At 40.9% G+C, this 19,997-nt stretch overlaps 1 protein-coding gene across 2 annotated transcripts; it reads right to left on the bottom strand.

The window, feature by feature from the left end:
* Nucleotides 1–2,750: 2,750 nt before the first annotated feature.
* On the bottom strand, nt 2,751–13,457 carry LOC136466903 (ubiquitin C-terminal hydrolase 15-like). Of its 2 annotated transcripts, XM_066465418.1 has the most exons (14): nt 13,098–13,456; nt 11,595–11,996; nt 9,789–10,176; nt 9,315–9,702; nt 9,086–9,231; nt 8,918–9,006; nt 7,837–7,922; nt 7,569–7,731; nt 6,289–6,412; nt 5,872–6,029; nt 5,691–5,775; nt 4,031–4,243; nt 3,577–3,638; nt 2,751–3,476 (listed from the first exon to the last, which is right to left on the bottom strand). In XM_066465418.1, the coding sequence occupies exons 2-14, from the start codon at nt 11,915–11,917 to the stop codon at nt 2,816–2,818; spliced, it is 2,886 nt and encodes a 961-aa protein (XP_066321515.1). In that variant the 5' UTR covers nt 11,918–11,996; nt 13,098–13,456; the 3' UTR covers nt 2,751–2,815. The 2 variants fall into 2 exon arrangements, with proteins under 2 accessions (XP_066321515.1, XP_066321514.1); XM_066465417.1 differs by having other exon boundaries at nt 7,569–7,922; nt 13,098–13,457.
* Between the last annotated feature and the right edge of the window lie 6,540 nt (nt 13,458–19,997).

A 19,997-nucleotide genomic window follows, 5' to 3' on the forward strand; every position in this document is an offset into this window, starting at 1 on the left:
GAGATAGCTACAAAAAAAATCCCTGAATTCTTTATATCTACAATGCCAGTATCAAGTTCAGTTGATGCATGGACATATAAAATATAACAAGATGAAAATAGTCATCAGCAGAACCAAGAAGCTTTTCCCTTCTAGATTTCTCTTATAGTCTACCGCTTTTGGTTACGAGCCACGCGCTTTAGTACCTCCTCCATCCAGTTGGCCCTTCTAAATGTTTTGTTGCCCCCTTTTCCCTACAGGTTGCAGGCAAGCTCCAAAACAAATTTATATTTGTGCCACAAACATGTATCAAATGTTGAACTAAAAATCATAAGGTTGCAGCCATCACCCGCGTCTATAATTAACTGCTGATTTGTTCAAAGGACACACTTCGTTAACTGCTGATTTTATGCCTGCCTAGCAACACTTGCTTCAGCTCCGCGGCTACTACCTAACACACTCCCTTAACTGAAGATTTTGTTTTTGCACTAAATTTTCGTGTGTTAGTGCTGCCTCATGAATATGAACAATGAGATGTTTGCTTACTGAGATCAATGTATTGTGTAAAGTATTATATTTGTGATCATAAACATCTTGGCTCTATATTATTAATGTTTTATCTAGGTTTGTAATCTCCAAACAGTTCGGCTCTGCTTTGTGCTTATCTGTGGTACCAGCTCGCGGGCGAGGGCGCGCGCTAATCACTAGTACTCCGTAGGTGGCGAGATGCGTGGAGGTGGAGCCTGCCACGCTCCATCATCTCATTTCTCACGTGCACTTCCTGCTCTTCGATACGCCGTGCAGGCATGCAGCCAGAATCTTTTGCTGCAACTGCAACTGCAACTTCCTCGTGCCCTTGTGCAGTTGTGTTGGAGAATATACCCTCATTTGCCGCGCTCACCCCCATCATTTTTCTTCGACACTTGAAATTTTAGATGGGGCTCGTGTCAACTCTATAGGCCCATGGGCTGAAACGAGGCTAGCGTTGGTGTAGGCTTTATTAGATCACAAAAAAAAAAAGGAAAGGTATAAAGTGCATTTTTCAACCTTCAATTTGCATGGAAGTTCGATTTTCAACCTTAAACTATCAAACCGGATACTGGACACCCTCCATCTGTCGAAATTGGATAAAATTAGTCTTTCAGCTAGTTTCAAAGGTGGTTTTTGTTTTTTAAATAATAAATATCTATTTAAATCTCTAAAAAATCATAACTTATTTATTTCAAATCAAAAAATGTGAAACTAAAATAATTTTTTTCTAAAATTGTTATTTATGTGTCAGTGCTCTATTTGGAGATATTTGAATCTTATATACTCATATTTCTTTTTTTAGGGGTTATCTACTCATATTTCTAATAAACCATACCACAAGCAATAAAACAACAGGGACGGAAATAAATAAGCTTAGAATAATTGTAAATAAATCACCAACAGTTAAATAATATTTTTTAGAAAAAAAATGGTAGTAGTTTTATAATTTTATGATTTAAAATTGATTCTGTGAACTTTAAGAGGTTAAACTATATTTTAATTATTTTGATAAAATAGAAAACTAGCTGAAGGGCTAAATTTGTCAAGTTTCAATAGTTGGAGGATGCCTTGTATCCAATTTTGTAGTTTAAGATTGAAAATCAAACTCATATGCAAGTTGAGTGTTGAAAAATGCACTTTACCCTTATTAGATCTAGAATAGAGGAGTATAAGATAAGTTCTCACCCAAAAAAAGTCATTCAGTGTACTATTTAATAGCCAGGGTGCATGATCTTTTCTTATCCCTGTTGTGGTTGAGATTCTTATAATGAAATAATTTAGGGGAGACTTTCCCATGCATATTGTTTTCTTTTAGAACTAGAGGGGTATATGTATCCGGCTGAACTGTTGCTGCATGCTTTTTATTAGAACCTTTGATACATGTCCTAAGGGCATCCGCCATGGTTAGAGCTAGCTTATGGCTCTAAACCAACTTCTCTAATAGTACTAACTTTAATACATAGCTTTTAACATGGATAGCCCCACAATGACACTCTCACGTAACGTTAAAATGTTTGCAAGAACTTTGCTCTTGATCAAGAGCTAGCTTTTCTCTCTTTCATTAAAATATGAGAAAAATGTTTAGAGCTAGCTTACAAGTCAATTATTGGAGCTGCCTTAATGGGCGCCACACAGTTCACGTCTGCATCCAAAAAGGCAGTGCAGGTCATCAATTGATCAATCTGCAAGCTTTCAGCAGCAGCAGGCAGCAGCCTCCTCAGGTAGCCGTAACCTAAGGCACAGGACATTGGTGTACCTGGAACCTGGCCATACGACTGCCAGGAGTAAGTGTAATTTACTGGACTGTCGGATTCGATGTAATTTACTGGTTCAGATAAATTACAGCAGTCTGCATTTGGTTCAGATGAACTAACGCAGGAGTATTTATATGGATCAGATCAGAAGAACTGTATCAGTAACGGCGGCGACCTAAGTCCGCATCGCTATTGTAACCTTCCCGTCAGTCAATACATGTAATGGCATTTGCCGCGCAAAGGTTTTAAAATGTTCAGGTTGAAAGCATCTGAATCTTTTCAAAAGAAAAATGCCGAGCTTCCTCCATTTAGAACTCTCCCATATAATTTTAAGGGCTGCCACAAAGCCTGTCACCTTGCTCTAAAATTTCACCTGCATATAGACAATCTATTTTTTTCTGCTACATTGAATCGAGCTACCCCTAGGAATGATATGCAGCTAAAATTTAATATGCCTCATCTGAAATAAAAGAACATGAGGCAGCATTAGTGGCAGTGCTAACCGCAGCTGCCAAGCACCAGCTACAACTATGAAATGAAATGTAAGCCGATTACATTTGGCAAAACCCAGATGTTTGAACAAAACCATCTCGACTAAGGGGATACCGACCGTACCCACTCCGCTGATGCGCCGAAGCAAGCGGTTCGGCTGAAGAGGCACATGCCCTATCTGGATACCTTCCTCTATGTACAATGCCGCTAGGGTGAGCCGGCATGGAAGAGTCCGAGACAAAGCCTGTGCTCTCTGAGAAGTACCTTGTTTGTGGATTGGAAGGTGAGAACCTTGTACATGAGACGAAATTGCCAGGAGGATGCTCCGGAGCATAACTTGGCCCAAATATAGAGGAAATTGGATCCAGGCCAGCGTTGTCTCCATAGTCCACAACACTGAATGAATCTCTTGTGCTCTCGGTGGTAAATGAGGACTCATCAGAGCTGGTAAACAGCGACCATTCACTTGATGTAGCTTCCGAGAAATCATCGGCATGATGGAAATCTCTGGATCTCAACTCTGCATGATGATCTTGCGTGTAGCCTTCGCCATTCGGTCTAAAATCATAAACACCATATGCTTGATCATTTGCAGAAAAGAGTAACTCTGTCTGCTTGCGCTCATGTTTAGAGCCCTTGGAAGATTTTGACGTGTGACGCTTTACAGATGTAACAGGCATCCCCTTCTCAATGTATATTCTTGGTGGTCGGGGAAAAGACCTGGATAATATTTTACAAATATGAGATTGCTGCAGAGTGCAGGTACAGATACTCCAAATGACAATTTAGGTACACCACATCACATGTTGGCTATATTTACCTCAAGTAGAAAAGCATATATGCACCTTCTGACATAACTTGATTCACTGATACAACCTGGACCTACATATGGAACAACATAAATCATCACAAAATATCATAAACTCTCTAAATTTTTTTCCCTTTTCCTATTGCATTTCAATGAGCCTATAAACCTATGAAGGAAAAGCACATACTAACAAACGTGATAATCGGTAATCCACACAAAACACTCCTATGCAAACAGAGTAAATTACATAATGAACGATTATGTATTTATGTGCACCAAAGAAGTTTTGACACCAAAACTGCATCAAGGAGACAACATTTATAATCAAAATTGATCATGGGAATGTTCACTAGACTTTTAATCTAGAAACACAATGTCATGGGACCATAGTAATTTCTCGCAATTCATATATAGGTACGACATTCTTAGCCTACTTAACAGAAGTAGACCTTATTTTAAAACGTACCTCTGAATCATCAATTCTCAACCATGTACCCTGCATATCTTTGACGTATGATATATAGTGCCCAGAGAATGATGCATTTTCTGTATCCACATGTACAACCACAGCATACAAGAAATAAAGAGGGGGATTGTCACCAGACCCAGTCACGAAAGGAACCATGTCCAACATATCAGGGAAAGTAACACATTTGTTGATCTTGCCATATTTTCCTGACTGAAACAATAAAAAAAAAGTTCATTTAGTTCTTCCATCAAGAAACATTCAAGTGGTACAAAACTGTCAGCTGGAGCATAGAACGAGCCATGTGATAACTGATCCAAGTCAACCAACCAACGAGCTTATATGGAAGTTTCCCCAAACATGATAGCAAATTTCACTTATGAGACATTGATAATAATATAAAATATACGCTTACAGTTTTGGACATTGTTTTTTCAAGTTACACATTAGTAAAATAAAAAGGCAAATATGGAAGCTATATTTTTGACTTGTTTTAATATAATTTCTATGCACGAATGTAAACAGTTTTTTGTATGGTAGTAATCAAAGTTTTGAAAGTTTGATTATAAACATTCCAAAACATAAATGTAGGAATGGATTTATTTATATGCACTTGGTTACAGCTTGGGGAAAGGTGCAGAGCAAACATCGTCATCATGGCCTATAAATTAGTCATCAATGTTATTAAATCAACCAGTCGACCCTAATTGGCACGGCACTGATCAGGCGACTAGTTGCGATTAGTCGACGACCAGGTCGACTCTAGTTGTCTGTGTCCTGTATATACTAGGACCTATAGGGCATATGTACTATATATACTAGATAGTATAAACAGAGGACGTTGCTAGCTTCTTGCTACTAAAAATAGACCATCAAGCTTCAAGCACAGACAAGCAGCTGAGGTGTGACCTAGCAATGACTAACCCTCAGAGCAGGAGTTCATCATCATGCTCCCTTAGACCTGGGGTTGATGGAGGTGTGACTCAACGGTGGAAGGTTCTTTATCCGGCAGTGCTTGACTCCGCTAGTGCAGGGAAGAAAGCCATCAGCTTCCCCTGCATGTTTACAGCTGAGGCAGGGAAGAGAGGCAGCAGCAGCAGTGGGAAATAGGCAGCACAGCAGCAGGGAAGGCCGGAAGGGAGGAGGGAAGACCGGTGGTGTCAGGGATGGTTGTGCCAGCAGCCGCTAGTGAGCACTTTTCGCACGAGCTCCTGGTGGCTGGGGGTGCTTGTCACAGATCAGGGGTGAGGGAGTAACAGTGGACAGGGTACAAAAGAGAAACCCAATTGGGTTTGGGCCAAAACACAGCTAGACCAGTGACCTTGACCTGATATAGCACAGTTCACAATTGCCTGCCTAGTCGTCCAACACAGCTAATCAGACGATTGATCATGATTAGTCGACGACTAATCAGACAACCAGGTTTCTGGTCACCCTAACTGAGTCCAGAGAGGATGGATTAGACAGTTGATCATGATTAATCGGGTGACTTGATAATTCTGTCAGTCATTTCAAGTTAATATTACCCAGTACCAACAAAATGTGGGTCTAAAAAATGCTAATGCGTGCCACAAAGAATTGGCCGAGCATTGCACACAGCACAAATACTTATCAGACCCAACCAGTATTACATGATGAAATTCAATACAAAAACAATTACCTGAAATCTTTTAAGGACAACTGTTAATATGTTTGGCACCTCATGCACGCTCAGTTGCTTCCTAGCTTTAACATAGGCAGAACACCTGCATTAAAAGATTCATAATTTCAATGGACTTCAATTTATTGTGGTCCAACTGAAATGACGGTAACAAGATTCTAGCCACCAGTTGCAGCACTACCTTCCACATTTATACATATTATCACCATCTAAATCTTCAGGAGCAGTGAACTGTGTCAAAGCATCTTGCAAGGACTCTACCCAGCCATGAATCTCCAAAGTAAGATCCATTATATTCTCATATCTTTCAGACTCGTGATAGCATCTGAGGCACTTAACCTTGTTTCATAAACAAAACTAATTAGTATATCATAGATAAAGATGGTGTCGTAGACTCAGAGTATGATAAACCAACTATGCCACAATTGAAAACAAAGCATGCAAGTGACAATATTTGCTTTCAAAACAAATGAATCAAAACATATTCATTACAAAAATGCATAGCTACAAGTACAGTATATCACTAAAGAAACTAGCAACAGATTCTAAATATATAATAAATGTAGCCCAACAAGAAATCTGAGATTTATCAAGTTACCTTGGATTTAAGACGGCCACCAAACATCTGTTGTATCAGTGTTGTTTCCTGCAAACTTGGTTCAACATGCTTCTCACCACCCAGCCCATCCAAGCAAGCTGCTTGCATAGACATCACAAGATGCCTGGTCGTGTTCAAATTAAGGCATAGTGTCAACAAATGAACATGTATGTTCAAGAGAAAACGATAGCTTCGTAAGTAAAAAAAACTTAAACTTCTATCATTTTATTTTTCACCTCTTAACAGGACTAGTGTCTAAAAAATACTACAGCATGAGAACCTACGTAAAAGATACTTCAGTAAAATCCTTTTGAATGTTCATTGGATATCAGTACATCACCATTCCAAGCATAGCGATACAGCGATCAATTACTCACTAGGACAACATTATATCCCATGAGGCAAGTACCAAGTTAGCTACGGATTTCCATTAGTGCAAAAGGTAGTGATGTTATATCACCACCAGCTGCCACACATCTTATGCAAGACATTACCATGCCATGATAATTTACCTTGTGCATTGTGATCGTTTTTTTATTTTATCAGCTATGCACATGGTAAGTTATGTCTGATTAAAACATAGAAAACATGTGTTTAGTTAAAAAAAAAAAGAGCTAAAGAACAAGCTTGGATATAAATTTCTTTCAAGAAGGTCAAAGTAATTTCGTCAACTTTTACACGACTCATGCTGCAGATACTTTTCCTCCACAAAAATTGCTTTTCTTGAATGTTTTGAAAGGAAAAAAGAGATGACTCAAGCAATAATATGAAGTGGAAGTTTTCGTTGGGTACTAGAAGAGTTAATTCTGAATCATATATAAGCCATTTTATTATTGCAAGTAAAACATTACTCCCTCCGTCCTAATATATAAGGTGTAACCACTTTTTAGGCCCTGTTTGGATTGCAGCTACTAAATTTAGTCCCTCCTAAATGGTTTAGTCCTATTTAGTCACTCCAGAGTTGCTAGAGAGGACTAAAGCCCTTTTAGTCCCATTTAGTCGTAGTGTTTGGGTAAAAAGTGACTAAATGAGACTAAATGGGACTAGATTTAGGAGCTCCTAGCTGAACCAAACACCCCCTTAGTTTAGTCTTAAAATATAAGGCGTGCTCTCTCTAGACGCACGTACATCGATACAATAGTACTAGTGTTGAGAGAGAATTAAACACGTTTCTTGGTCTTTGAACCAGAGGTGGTTATGCCTTATACACTAGGACAGAGGGAGTAACAAGCAATCAAGAAGAAACAGGAGCAAAAACAAGCATGTAACAGTTACGATACCTTAAAAACTCATGAGCATCTTCCTGAGTTCCACCACCCAAGCGACATCCAATATTCCTCAGATTAGAAAGAATTCTACTTGGAGATAAGGGTCCACCACTTTCACGTAAAGTTGAAGCATATTGCTCAAGTTCACACATAAGGCACCAATTTTTTGAAGAACCTAAAAAATTGTAACTGAAGTCAAAAAAAAAAAAGAAACACAATGTACAGATCAATATTTCGAGGGGGGGGTGGGGGTAGCTATTTGAGATTATTATAGTATTACAATCTTTAGAATGCAATCTCAGAAGAAGGTAGATCATCAGTGGCTTTGTGCACATGAGACATTGAAGAACAGCATTAGCATAGCAGCTGCAAAAGGAAGGGAAGTTAATCAAGAGATGAGGCTGATTAAGCAGGTAAATGTAAAATAATAACATTGCTGAGTACCCAAGCAAGTGTTAAGTTGCACAAATGGGAAGAAAAGACAACCACCCATACACCCCCCAAGTAAGACCGTCTAAATAATTCCATAATATGGTTTTAGAGGGCAGTTTTGTAGACGTGACACATCACACCAATGCTGACATGGCAATAACTTGATGATGACTAGCGGGCCATCCTCCATATTGGCAGGTTTACCTCAACATGGTGATTCCCTCAAACAAACACTTTGTGAGATCCCTTTTATTGTTTGTTTCAAAAAGATCCCTTTTATTGCAGTAAGATTGCTATATAATGATCAGTTGTACAGCAAATAGGATTTAGTTCAGCTTGCAGCATTATAATTTTCAAATCAGCAAACCTTTTCAATATAGAAACTACTGTGGCACATCTCTTATTTTGAAATTGATCTCATTAGATATGTTATATTCTTGGGCAGTGTTCTTCTTTGCCAAATGTGTAGCAGATGCTATCTCCTATTAATCCACTGCCCTACTCTTGGTAACCCACACTATATACTGGGAATCATATACACATGTAGAGATGAATACTGAATGAATGTCATTTTTGTTACCTATACGAGGCATATCTGTTCTAGGCTCATATTGTCCCATAAGTAGTGCGAGCATGCACCAAGACTAATGGAGTGATAATTTCCCACAAAATCTAGTCAATTAACATGATAAACCATTGTTAAGTAAACTCTTGTATTTAGCAGGGGCCTTTGAGCTGCTCTACTTGTTTAAGTTCCCCCATTCCTTCTGCAGTTTGTGCAAACGTCCATTTGGCATTTTTGCTATTTTACAACTCAAGTACCAAAAGGCACCATCATCACTTACAAGTATTTATCTTGATAAATGTACACAATAGCAACAGAAATAATTAGGTAAGTTTGAACTATCACTTTAAGCATCATTTATTACCTGTTTCCGCAATTGAAAAGACCTCGAGGGGAAATACCCCGTGCTTCATACTGAAAAAACTTGACAAGATCTTCATATGGGAACAATACCTAAAGTGCCATTTATAAAGAAAACCTTAATTTAATAAACAGGAAAGCATTTAAGGAAGGTTCATAGATTATTCCAAACCTTGTTCCTCTTATTATCATTAATCAATCCCACAAGGCTGGTTTTGAAAAATTTTGAAGGCTTCTTTAAAACTTCAACCTTGGATGCTCCAAACTTTTGTAGATTGCTGCTTGTTGATTGACTTGATTCACATGTGGGGGTAGATCCTGAATAATGCAGTAATTATATGAGATAAAAGTAGCACTATAAGATAAAGCTAGCCCATTTTATCAGATAAGTCTTTACTAACTTTGGTCATTTTTGTTGCAAAGATTCTTCTCGTGGCCATCATTTTGATATGATGTAGACATCCTATCCTGTGACTTTTGTGCTGAAACCACCTTACTTGATGGGTATGGAGGCCTCTTATTCACCACATTTGCTTTCCCAATAGTTCTTCCAGATGACAAGCTCCTTTGCAGTGGCTCACTAGCTGAAGCATATGACCCCTCACAAGAATTGACCATGTCAGAAGTTAAATAAACACCCATGTCAGGCTGATAAACTGTGATGCTTGCTTTTGACTGTTTTCTCATGTCAGGAGCACAACTGCTAGGTAGCTGTGCGTTACTTTTGGCAGGATAAGTTGCATCCCCATTACCACTCATTGCATCTGAACCAAAATAGTTGTTTGACACCTGTAGTCATAAGGCAAATGATTGAATTATCTATAACATGTAGGCTGAAGAATGATAAGTGAGTTGTAAGTGTTTGCTTAAGTTACCTTGTTTCCAGATAAAATCTCCGGAGAGTGGATTTCATCAGCAGCATTATAATTATTCTTTTCAAAAGATACACCAACAGCACCATTTTCGCTCATATGAATACCTTGATTTGATATATTCATGTTGCTTCTGTCAGCCGGAAATGGATCAGTATCTAGATTGTAACCATCAGTTGTGGGAAAGGATGGTTCTGATAAAGTATCGAAGTTCATGTCACGCAAGTGAATGTCACCACCCGGAAGAGGTGAATTTAAGTTAGTCAAGAACGGCATCTGTTCAGTAGCCTCAGTACTTGATCCACCAAAGCTGCTAGAACCACTACCAAGCCATTTTTGGCATGTTTCCTTATGTTCTTGCCTCCAGTGTACTATTTGACACTTCCCAGAGCTGCAGAACATTCAAAATGGCATTATGACATTATGATGAAGACAATTAACACAGTAATGGTGCATGAACAAATTCAAAGAGCTTATATCTGCAATGCTACTTCTAACCATGTGCTGGATCTACTGTGATGATGAGGTGATTAATTTTAGCATCTTAGAAGGCACATTTAACATCTTGACCAACTAGCCTAAGGTGAATATGATATAATTAGTCAGTAAGTCATCAGTTCAAGCCTACTTACTAGGTCTAATACAATTTATAGCCAGGAGAGATTAATGCCACACAGTGGAGAGCTAAAGCAGTAGAGAGAGACAAAAATATTTCCTAGACCCTATTGCTAAATATCAACCTGAGATCCACAGAAACAGGTCAATCCCTAAGCTTCAACTTGGCCATGAGCCCATGACTATCTAAAACAACATAATGTTCTGCATGGTCTTTCGATAGGAAATAGGCCACTAAATCATGCAACCTATTTACTACCAGATGAAGGTGAAAATAAGAACCGCAAGTACTGCCACTGATGTCAAGATGACCAAAATACCAGTAGTGTGCTGCAGCCTGCAATTGTACTTATTCGTAGACAAGTTTGTTGAATAGTTGGTCAAACCAACAAGTCAGTGGTAAGTTGGTCACCCTATGCCGACTTGACTGGGTTGTATAAATCTTAGCGTAATAAGCATGGTCCTTTTACACAGTAAGGCACATACAAGATACAACTTTGATATATAGATAAATCAAGAATTAAAACTTTTCAAACTGAAAATGTCATTGCTATTGTTTAGCATTAGAGAATAAAGAGCCAATGAATCATATTTCATGATTTATCAACAAAGCTACCGTCTAAAACTGCTTGGACCTTAATTAGGAATCCATATCACACACATGAAAATCAAAGGTGCTCCTATTTTGATCATAAGAAGAGTGAGTTAGAATCATGAGCTTAGACCATTACATTATCAACATGGCCAATAACTTATAACATGAATGTTTAAAAATTGGGGAATCAATCTCTCCTTCATACACAAATCAGAAATTCCTGTTTGTGGTGGGGAGGAGTTAGATTGGGACACCCAGTATATTAATTAAAAAAAACTCTCCTTCATTACAGAAATCAGAAATTCCTTTAAAAAGGGTGCTCGTTTATATCAAATTAGTTTGCCACCTACCAGAATATGAGACACTCTGCATTCCCACTATGTCAGTATGCCATAAGCTAATATCTCAGAGCAAAAAAAAATCAAAACTAGCTTTAGCAGAATGGTTTTTATTGCTATGTGGAACAGGTTAGATAAACTGGAAAAGGATGAAAGGTGGACCAGATCTTTGAATTTCAAAGAAGCCTGATCAGGCATGGTTTCTTTCAATAAATAAATTGATTATAGAAATGGAACCACAAAAGAAAAAAAGAAACTTACCAGTATCTAACAGACTTGCATCTGGAGCAACGAGTCTTTGCAGGGGCATGGCAAGTTGCACATTCATGGTATTCCTGTCTTAATGAAGGCGCAGGTCTGAAATAGGGCATAGTTCTCAAGGAAGGCCCTGGCGGAATAATGTCTGGGCACGCCATTGTTTCCTCTCTATAGGCTTCTTCTGCAGCTTGCTGTGCAAGCACACTTACCCTTGCCTTCTTACTTGCAGCGTCATGCCATCTCCCAAGAAGAAAATAAGCTACCACGGGAAGAACAATGAAGACAAGAAAGAGTGCAGGCACATCAGCTTCCCTTGGTTGGAGCATGTCCCTAGCAGAACACTGATATCCAGCTCCAGAAGTTCTCTATTTGAGCTCGGAAAAACATTCCAGAATACTTATTCACCTACAGGAAAGAGCATATATAAGAAAAGAAAAAAAAAAGCCTAAATTTTCTTCTGCCATAAATAAAATGGAATAAAACAAGAAAAAGCTAAAGCCTCCAAAGATTTTAGGGACAAGGCCCAGCTTAAGCTTCTCCAATAAACTGTTATTTTTGCAACAGACACAAAATGGCTTCTTGAAAAAAGCTGACTGAGATTGCTTGTGCTGAATACAACATTTGGGGCTTCTACTGCGAAGTTGACCTAACCTTATATGATGATCTCAAGAAGCGCCCACCTGTTTGACCATGGCTTCAGCTCACAAGCCCACAGGATGAAGCTAGGTCAGAGTAGGCCCTTAACTTCTTAAATCAAGGTCCAATAACTAGATGAAAGAAAAGTAGAAAAACTATGAACTCCAGACACTGCTACATACTGTAATAGGCTGATTACCTGGAAAACCTAACAAAGGTCACGAATTGTTTACATCACAAGTGTAGTACCCAAATATTCTCACATGAATCAAGCACTAGAAACATGAAAGGGCATCCATGAAAACAGAGACATTTTTCTCTGTGGCCCGTGCAATGTTGTTGAACCAACTAACAGAAACAGCTCCTAAAATGTGTCCATGATCTTATCCAACTTACTAAATCCAGATTCCCAAAATAATGAAATGTCCTAGCGTTCAGATATTATCCTTAGCAGAGCACAGCAGCTCCGGAGCGTGAAATCGGTACAAACACTCGTACACCTACACGTTGAAAAATCGGCAGAGGAACGAAAAAACTATTGGCATGTACTACACGGCAGCACATTCACAAGAGCAGAAGTTCAAAATGAGAGATTTCTGACAAGAGTGCCCAGGCCCTAATCTCAAAATGAGAACCCCAGAAGCTCCCAGATCCCCAGCACTGAACCGCATGCCAACACAGCCACTGCAATTCCCCGCTCGACCCCACCGACACGACCACCCGCGGAAAAGAAAAGAAAAAACGGCCGGATTCCATTGGTTCCCAAGCTACAAACTTGCACAAGAAGTGGGCTGACCCCCGGCCTAAAAACTCGATTTTTCGCAGCAAAAACATGGAAGGAGAGCAGGAGAAACAGCGTCTAGGGTTTACCGAGAGCAGGAATGCCACTCCGGCCGGATCTCCAGCCAGATAACGCAGGAGGGGCAGGGCCACGGCCGGCGGCGGCGCGGGTCCGGGAAAGATCGAGGCCTGGCGACGGTGCGGCGCCCCTTCGGCGGCGGAGGCGGGCGGAGAAGGACGGAGGCGAGCGTGGGGTTGGGAATCGGGAGCGGTGGTGCGAGCACTGGGGGCGGCTCCGGATGCTACCCAGTGATGAGTCTCCAGTCGCTTGGCTACTGTGCTCTCTGGCCGTCGTCTCTGCGCTGCAGAGTCTCGATCGGGGTGTGGTGAATTTGCTACGCTCAGCGCACCTGCGTTCCAAAGGAAAACGCGGATCCGAGGGAGCGCCAGGGATTTTCTTGGCAAGTTCCCTTCAAATTATCAGCCGGCTTATCAGCTATAATTTATAAGGGGAGATTAGTTCTATAGCACCGAAAGATCATGATATCCAGAAAATATCATTGAAAGCTTGTCCATACGTGAAATAGCACCGAAAGAATGAACCGTTACCTGTCACGGTCTGAGATAACGCTGACGTCATGGTGGTCACGGCCCCAGGCAACCTCGCCGCCTCCCAGCGTACGTCGATCTGGTGGCGCTCCCGTTACCCAGCCACCCGGAGCTGCCCACGGGCGTCGAGTCCACAGATGCGCACCCTCGCACTCGCTCTTCCCGGCGTTCCTGCACGTCATGGCGCTGCTCCGGGATCCCTTCGCGGGGTACCTCGCCTCGCTCCCCTCGCCACCGCTCGTGCTCGTCTCCGAGTTCTTCCTCGGGTTCACGCAGCGTGTCCGGCGTCCCCCGCGTGATGTTCCACGGCATGTCCGCATTCTCCTTGGCGCTCTGTTTCTCCCTCGCGACCAGGCCACCCCTAGTCGAGAGCATCCAGGACAGCACCCCCTTCATCGTCTCGAGGTTCCCGCAGAGCGTCACGATCACCGCGGACGAGGTCCCACACGCCGTGGCGCAAGACGCCGACCTCGACGACCTGGTGACACAGTTCTTGTTCGACGACCTCGAGTCATTCTACCTAGTCGAGTCATGAGGCGACGACGACAAGGACGAGGACCCCGAAGGGTGCCTTGCGTGGCTTGATGAGCGGTGGTTGGTGGCGTAAGCACGCAGGTCCACGTCACCATAGCGTAGCTCGAGGAGCTCATGCACAGGCTAGCGGACTCCGGTGGCCTTGGCGAGCAACGCCTCCATCTCCTCGACGCGCTGCTCGAGGCGGCCAATGTGTGTGTCGGCCTCGTCGCGGAGCCTACGCACGCCGCCGATGACGTGCGCGGGGGCGTGGCGCTACAGCCAGCGCGCGATGCCGCAGTCGGGTGCCTCCATCCATTATGACAGCTGCGCGGCGAGCCAGGTCGAGCGCCTCCTTAACCCGCGCCGCGAGCTCACCGAGCTCTCCCGTGGAGCGCTGGGTGTGCGGGGCCGAGGCCCTGGAAGAGAGGAAGCAGCGTCTCGACGCTCCAGCGCAGACGCTCGGCAGTGGACCGGCAAAACAGGGGGGGCTGCACCACGTGCAACAGCTCCCACAGGGCCTCGCCGCTCAACTGGTCGAGCAGTAGCCGGTCCATGGTCGCCGTCGCAGCTAGTTGCTCGGACCGAGCTCCTCGTCGCCTTCCTCTATCTATATCGCCGCCTTCGGCTCCTTCTCCTGCTTGCGTGTGCTCGGTCCTGTGTGTCACCGCGTTCACAGGAGGGGTAGAGCTGCTCCTGGTGGGTTCCGACATAAATCGACAAACGGATGGCCCCAACATGCCACGGGGATTGGTGAGAGGGTGGGAAGAGGATGACGAGTGGGACCATCCTTTCTGAGTGAAAGTGGAGTGAACGTGAGGTAGACACCGTTAACGACCAGTTGATAGAATGCTAGATAATGCTAGATTATTTCTTTCAGTAGTATTTTACGTAACGACAAACTTTTAATGGTATTTTCCGGATGTCGTGATTTTTCGATGCTATAGAACCAATTTTTCTAATTTATAATATTTTTCTCTCACAACAAATCAGTTCAGTTGATTTATTAGTCGATTTTAATACCAGCCGAACATAAAAAAAAAAAAAGGGTTTTTTTGTTGTTTTATTTCTTCTCTACTATCTCTACCTGCCCGATTGATTCTGGACCTGGAGCCGTTGTATATAGGAGTACAAAGCAAGTCAAGGGGATGTGTGAACACTGAACGCATTACACAATCCAACCTCTCCATCCCTCCCCTGAATTGCCCCAAGTAGAAAGAATTAGGTCAAGCATAGAGTCCAACTAGCAAGGCAACTTAAATATATTTGTTTCACCTTTCAAAGATAATACGAACTAGCAAGGCAACTTAAATATATTTGTTTCACCTTTCAAAGATAATACGGGCCGTTTGGTTCCTGGCCACTGCCAGGGGTGTTTGGATCCAGCTACTAAAATTTAGAAGGTGTGTCGGGAGGATGTTGCATGGAGTGTTCAGATACTAATAAAAAAATAAATTACATAATCCGTCAGTACTCCACGAGACGATTTTTTAAGCCTAATTAATCCGTCATTAGCACATGTTACTGTAGCAAACATTGTCAAATCATGGACTAATTAGGCTCAAAAGATTCGTCAAACAAATTAGTCGCAAACGATGTAATTAGTTTTGTAATTAGTCTATATTTAATACTCCATGTATGTGTCCAAACATTTGATGGGATAGCGACTAAAATTTAGGAGGGGCAACTAAACACCCCCTAAGTTGTGGCGCCATCACAGAAGTGTGGCGGAGAAAAAGGATATGTGGCTGCCACAGCTGGCATGCAATCCAAACACCAGCCAAGTTGTGGTAGCCACAAGTTAGGTGTGGCGAGCATTGGTGGGAAACCAAACACCCTGTACCTCCGTCCACAAAAGAATGCAATTCTCATATTTTAAGGAGTTGACAATTTAAACTTTGACTAAAATTATATGAAAAAATGCTAACACTAATGAGACAAAATAAGTCTATTAGATTAGTTATAGAATATATTTTCATACTAAATTTATTTGGAGACATAATGCTAATATTATTTACTATAAATTTGGTCAAACTTAAGTTAGTTTGACTGACACGGTCTCTATAATTACATTCTTTTATGGACGAAGGAAGTATGTTCCAGCGGACATGTTGTTTGCTTGTCTTCTCTTGGTTTTCTCTCAAGGTCGTATATAACTTTTTCAAAACATTGTGGATTCGTGGATAAGAAAAATAAAAAAGAGGGTATACGTCAAATCCCAAGTGAGCAAACTTAGGGGGTGTTTGGTTTCTTCTCTTAAACTTTAGTCGTTGTCTCATCAGATGTTTAATACATGCATGGAGTATTAAATATAAACTAGTTACAAAACTAATTGCACAGCTTACGACTAATTTACGAGACGAATCTTTTAAGCCTAATTAGTCCATGATTTAAAATGTAGTGCTACCGTAAATATATGCTAATGACGGATTAATTAGGCTTAATAAATTCGTCTCGTGGGGTACTGAGGGATTCTGTAATTTATTTTTTTATTAGTATCCGAACACTCTATACGACATTCTCACGTGACACCTCCTAAAGTTTAGTTACCGAATCCAAACACCCTCTTAGTTTGAGTCACCGCATTTTAATCACCAAGATACAAATATCAAATGAGTCAACTTAATTTGGTCCCATTCGCTTCGCTGAAAAAACAAGCCGAAACACTGTTCCGACTAATTTGTTGTGAGAGAAAAACATTGTTCCGATTGAAAAACCAGCTAAAAAGTACGGATTATAAGACAAACGAGCAGGGCCTCTGAGATCACCGCGTTTTAATTGCCAAGATACAAATTTAGGAACTATCAAATATATACTATTTAGACATTAATTAAACATCTATTAGGTATGCAGTCCCTTTTTTTCTTACATTGTATGTACAGATGTTTAGGTGGGGTACTCTGTGCCTACTAACGAATTGAATCCTAAAAAGAAATATTATTTTACTATAGAGCAAGCCATAAAATCATGTGAATCTCACGAGCTACAACAGCACATGACAGTGATGTTTTTAGCTAAACTATTACTCCACTGTTTCAAATTACAGTGATATCTTTAGCTCGAACAACTTATAATTTAGAATGGGACCAGTAGTATTTAAAAAAAATCAGAACACTGCAATACTACATGATGCCAAAAAGTGCACGATGATTTCCTGAAAAGTTCTGTATAATAACCAAAACGAACCCTGTCCAATGGATGGATAATAATGGATAAATAGAGAAATTGCAAGGCATCCAAGCTTGGGCTCACTCACCGGCTTCTTTGGAGGAAATTTAATTGTGCCGTACCTGGACCTAGCGGTGATGATTCTGTGCGGGGGCGGGCTGTGCGTAGGCGTACCACATGCATGTTTTTGCTTCCTCCTCAAAAGAACAAAAAGATGCAAACAAGGGAGTACTAGGCGGCACTGGTACAGCCCCTTGCAATTTTGTACTGCGCCCATCCCCATGATGTTTCCTTGCTCGCTTTTTCAAGGGAAACCGTCAGCAGGCAAGGCAGCGGCAGCAACCTTACAAAGGGGGCTACTAAATGCTTGTGCAGTTGGGAGAAGTCCAGCCATGACCGTTGAATGCCCATCTCACATCTCCCACGTGTACAGTGTACTCAATGTCTATGTTTAGGAGCAAGTAGTGTTGTGTTTAGAATGTGCTCCGTACGTGTTTTCTTTTTTGTTACTACCTTCCGCCTGTTCGGCTGGGGCTGAAATGATCGTATACGATCGTGGATTATTACTGCTGGCTGGTTTGGTACGAGAGAAAAATACTGTTCTGGCTGAAAATTTACGATCGTTTACGACGAAGCGAACAGGCTGCTTGTTCTCGAGGACTTACTCTCTTTTTTGTGACAAGTTTTTTTTTATCATATAAATCGGTGATACTGTAACAATTAAACATTGATACAACATTCAAATCACGTTTTCCATAAAGTATGATTCTGTCATGACACATGAAGTATTATAATACTATGAAGCTAGCTATGTTTAAGATACATGTCATTTTTACCTAGGCCTTGTTTAGATCACCTCCAAATTCCAAGTTTTTTCACTCTCTCTCCATCACATCAATTTTTAGCCGTTTGCATGGAGCATTAAATGTAGGTAAAAAAAATAACTAATTGCACAGTTTAGTTCGAAATCACGAGATGAATCTTTTGAGCTTAGTTGGTCCACGATTGGACAATATTTACCAAATAAGACGAAAGTGCTACTATTCATTGGGTTGAAATTTTTTGCAATCTAAACATGGCCCTATTCAAATACATAACACACAAAAAGGGTATTTTGCAACCAAAGCTTAAAATGATTGGGTTAAGCTAACCTCGATATGCCATTTATTTGTGACAAAGGAACTTCAAAGGGACCAAGAGATGAGGCAACCATGCAAATTCATGGTACCGAGGAGGTAAATCAATTGTAGGTCTAAGTCTTCATTTGTTTTTAGCTTGATATTTTGAAAAGCAGCTTGTAGGTCATGGAACGCGGATCATGTAAAACCTAGCTAAGGTTCCAATGCCAATTATTGTTTAGCAACCTGAATCCTGGATTATGGTTTTTTCTTTTTCCCACACACATTTACATTCGGCCACAATGCTAGGTGGATACCTAAGGGGCGCTTGGTTCACTAGTTACTTTGCCTTCCCTTCATAGCAAGGATAATAATACAGTCGATTGCTGGTTGTATGAATCCTTATGGCCTACCTCTCAGCACATTCATATAATGGTTATATCTTCACAATTAATACATGACCCACTTGTCTCTCTCACAGAGTTTCTTTAGTTATTGTGTCAAGCCGACTGTAAACTTACATCCCACTTCTTCTCTCTCTTTTTTCCCCTCTCCTTCACCTCAGCATTCAACCTGTTTACATTCCATTATTATATTTGCTCTTAGGATAGGCAATCCTTGTGAGGGCAGGTGAGTGCTTTTGACTCTCCGGATACCAGTAAATCCTTGCTAGCACGGACACCGAGATAGACTTATCAACAGATCCAAACACATGTCATTATTCTCTCTCAACAAGGCTAAACAGTCCCTGGTAAAGGAACCCAACTAACCCTACGGGAGCCACTACCTCGTAAAAATTACGTCTTGGTAGACCGTTGAGTGTGGGATCTAGATAATATAGGCCCTAAAATCTGATATCGAGATCTCTTGTTTGTTTCATCTATGAACTATAAATACATATGCTTATATTGTACAGTCTCTTGCCAAAATAAATAGGGGCTAAGGATTTGTTCGGTGTGGCTTTAGAACTGGTTTCTCTACCAACTCCACGTGCAGAGTAGGTGGAGCCACACTAACGGTCCACAAACATAGAGCTAGGTTGTTTTCACGTATAGACACGGAGCCATGCGGTGCCAAGCATGTCCTATGATGTTTTACGGCAATAAAAAGTTGAGAGACTAAGGGTATGTTTTCCGGTCGTTCCACTCTCGCTTCTAGCCAGGAACGGTGAGAATCGATGTCAAACGCACAAATGGTGTAGCGATTCTAGAGCGAAATATATCGTACTTTTGTACTATGGAAGAGAAACTGTGAAAATGTGGTTTCTTGTTATTTTGATTCTTCCTTCTCATCTCATATTTTTAAGTGGGACAAGTTAAAATATGTTGTATTTAAGTTGTTCTTTGTCCAATAAAAATTTGGATTTTTTGAAGCATATTTTAATATATTTGATTTGTTTATGAATCAAATTCTAGTTTACCAGCTGTTGACATTTCTTAGTGTCGCTACTAAGAACAGAGTTTTAAATCTAGTCCCTAGCAACAACGCCAGAAATGCTTTTTGATATTTATTAATGTGTCACTTGTTTTAAAGAGCCATTTATTATAAACCTATATCTCCTAATTTTACTAGGTTGTCATCC

The sequence above is a fragment of the Miscanthus floridulus genome, chromosome 7 (assembly GCF_019320115.1).
Source record: "Miscanthus floridulus cultivar M001 chromosome 7, ASM1932011v1, whole genome shotgun sequence".
NCBI lineage: Eukaryota > Viridiplantae > Streptophyta > Magnoliopsida > Poales > Poaceae > Miscanthus > Miscanthus floridulus.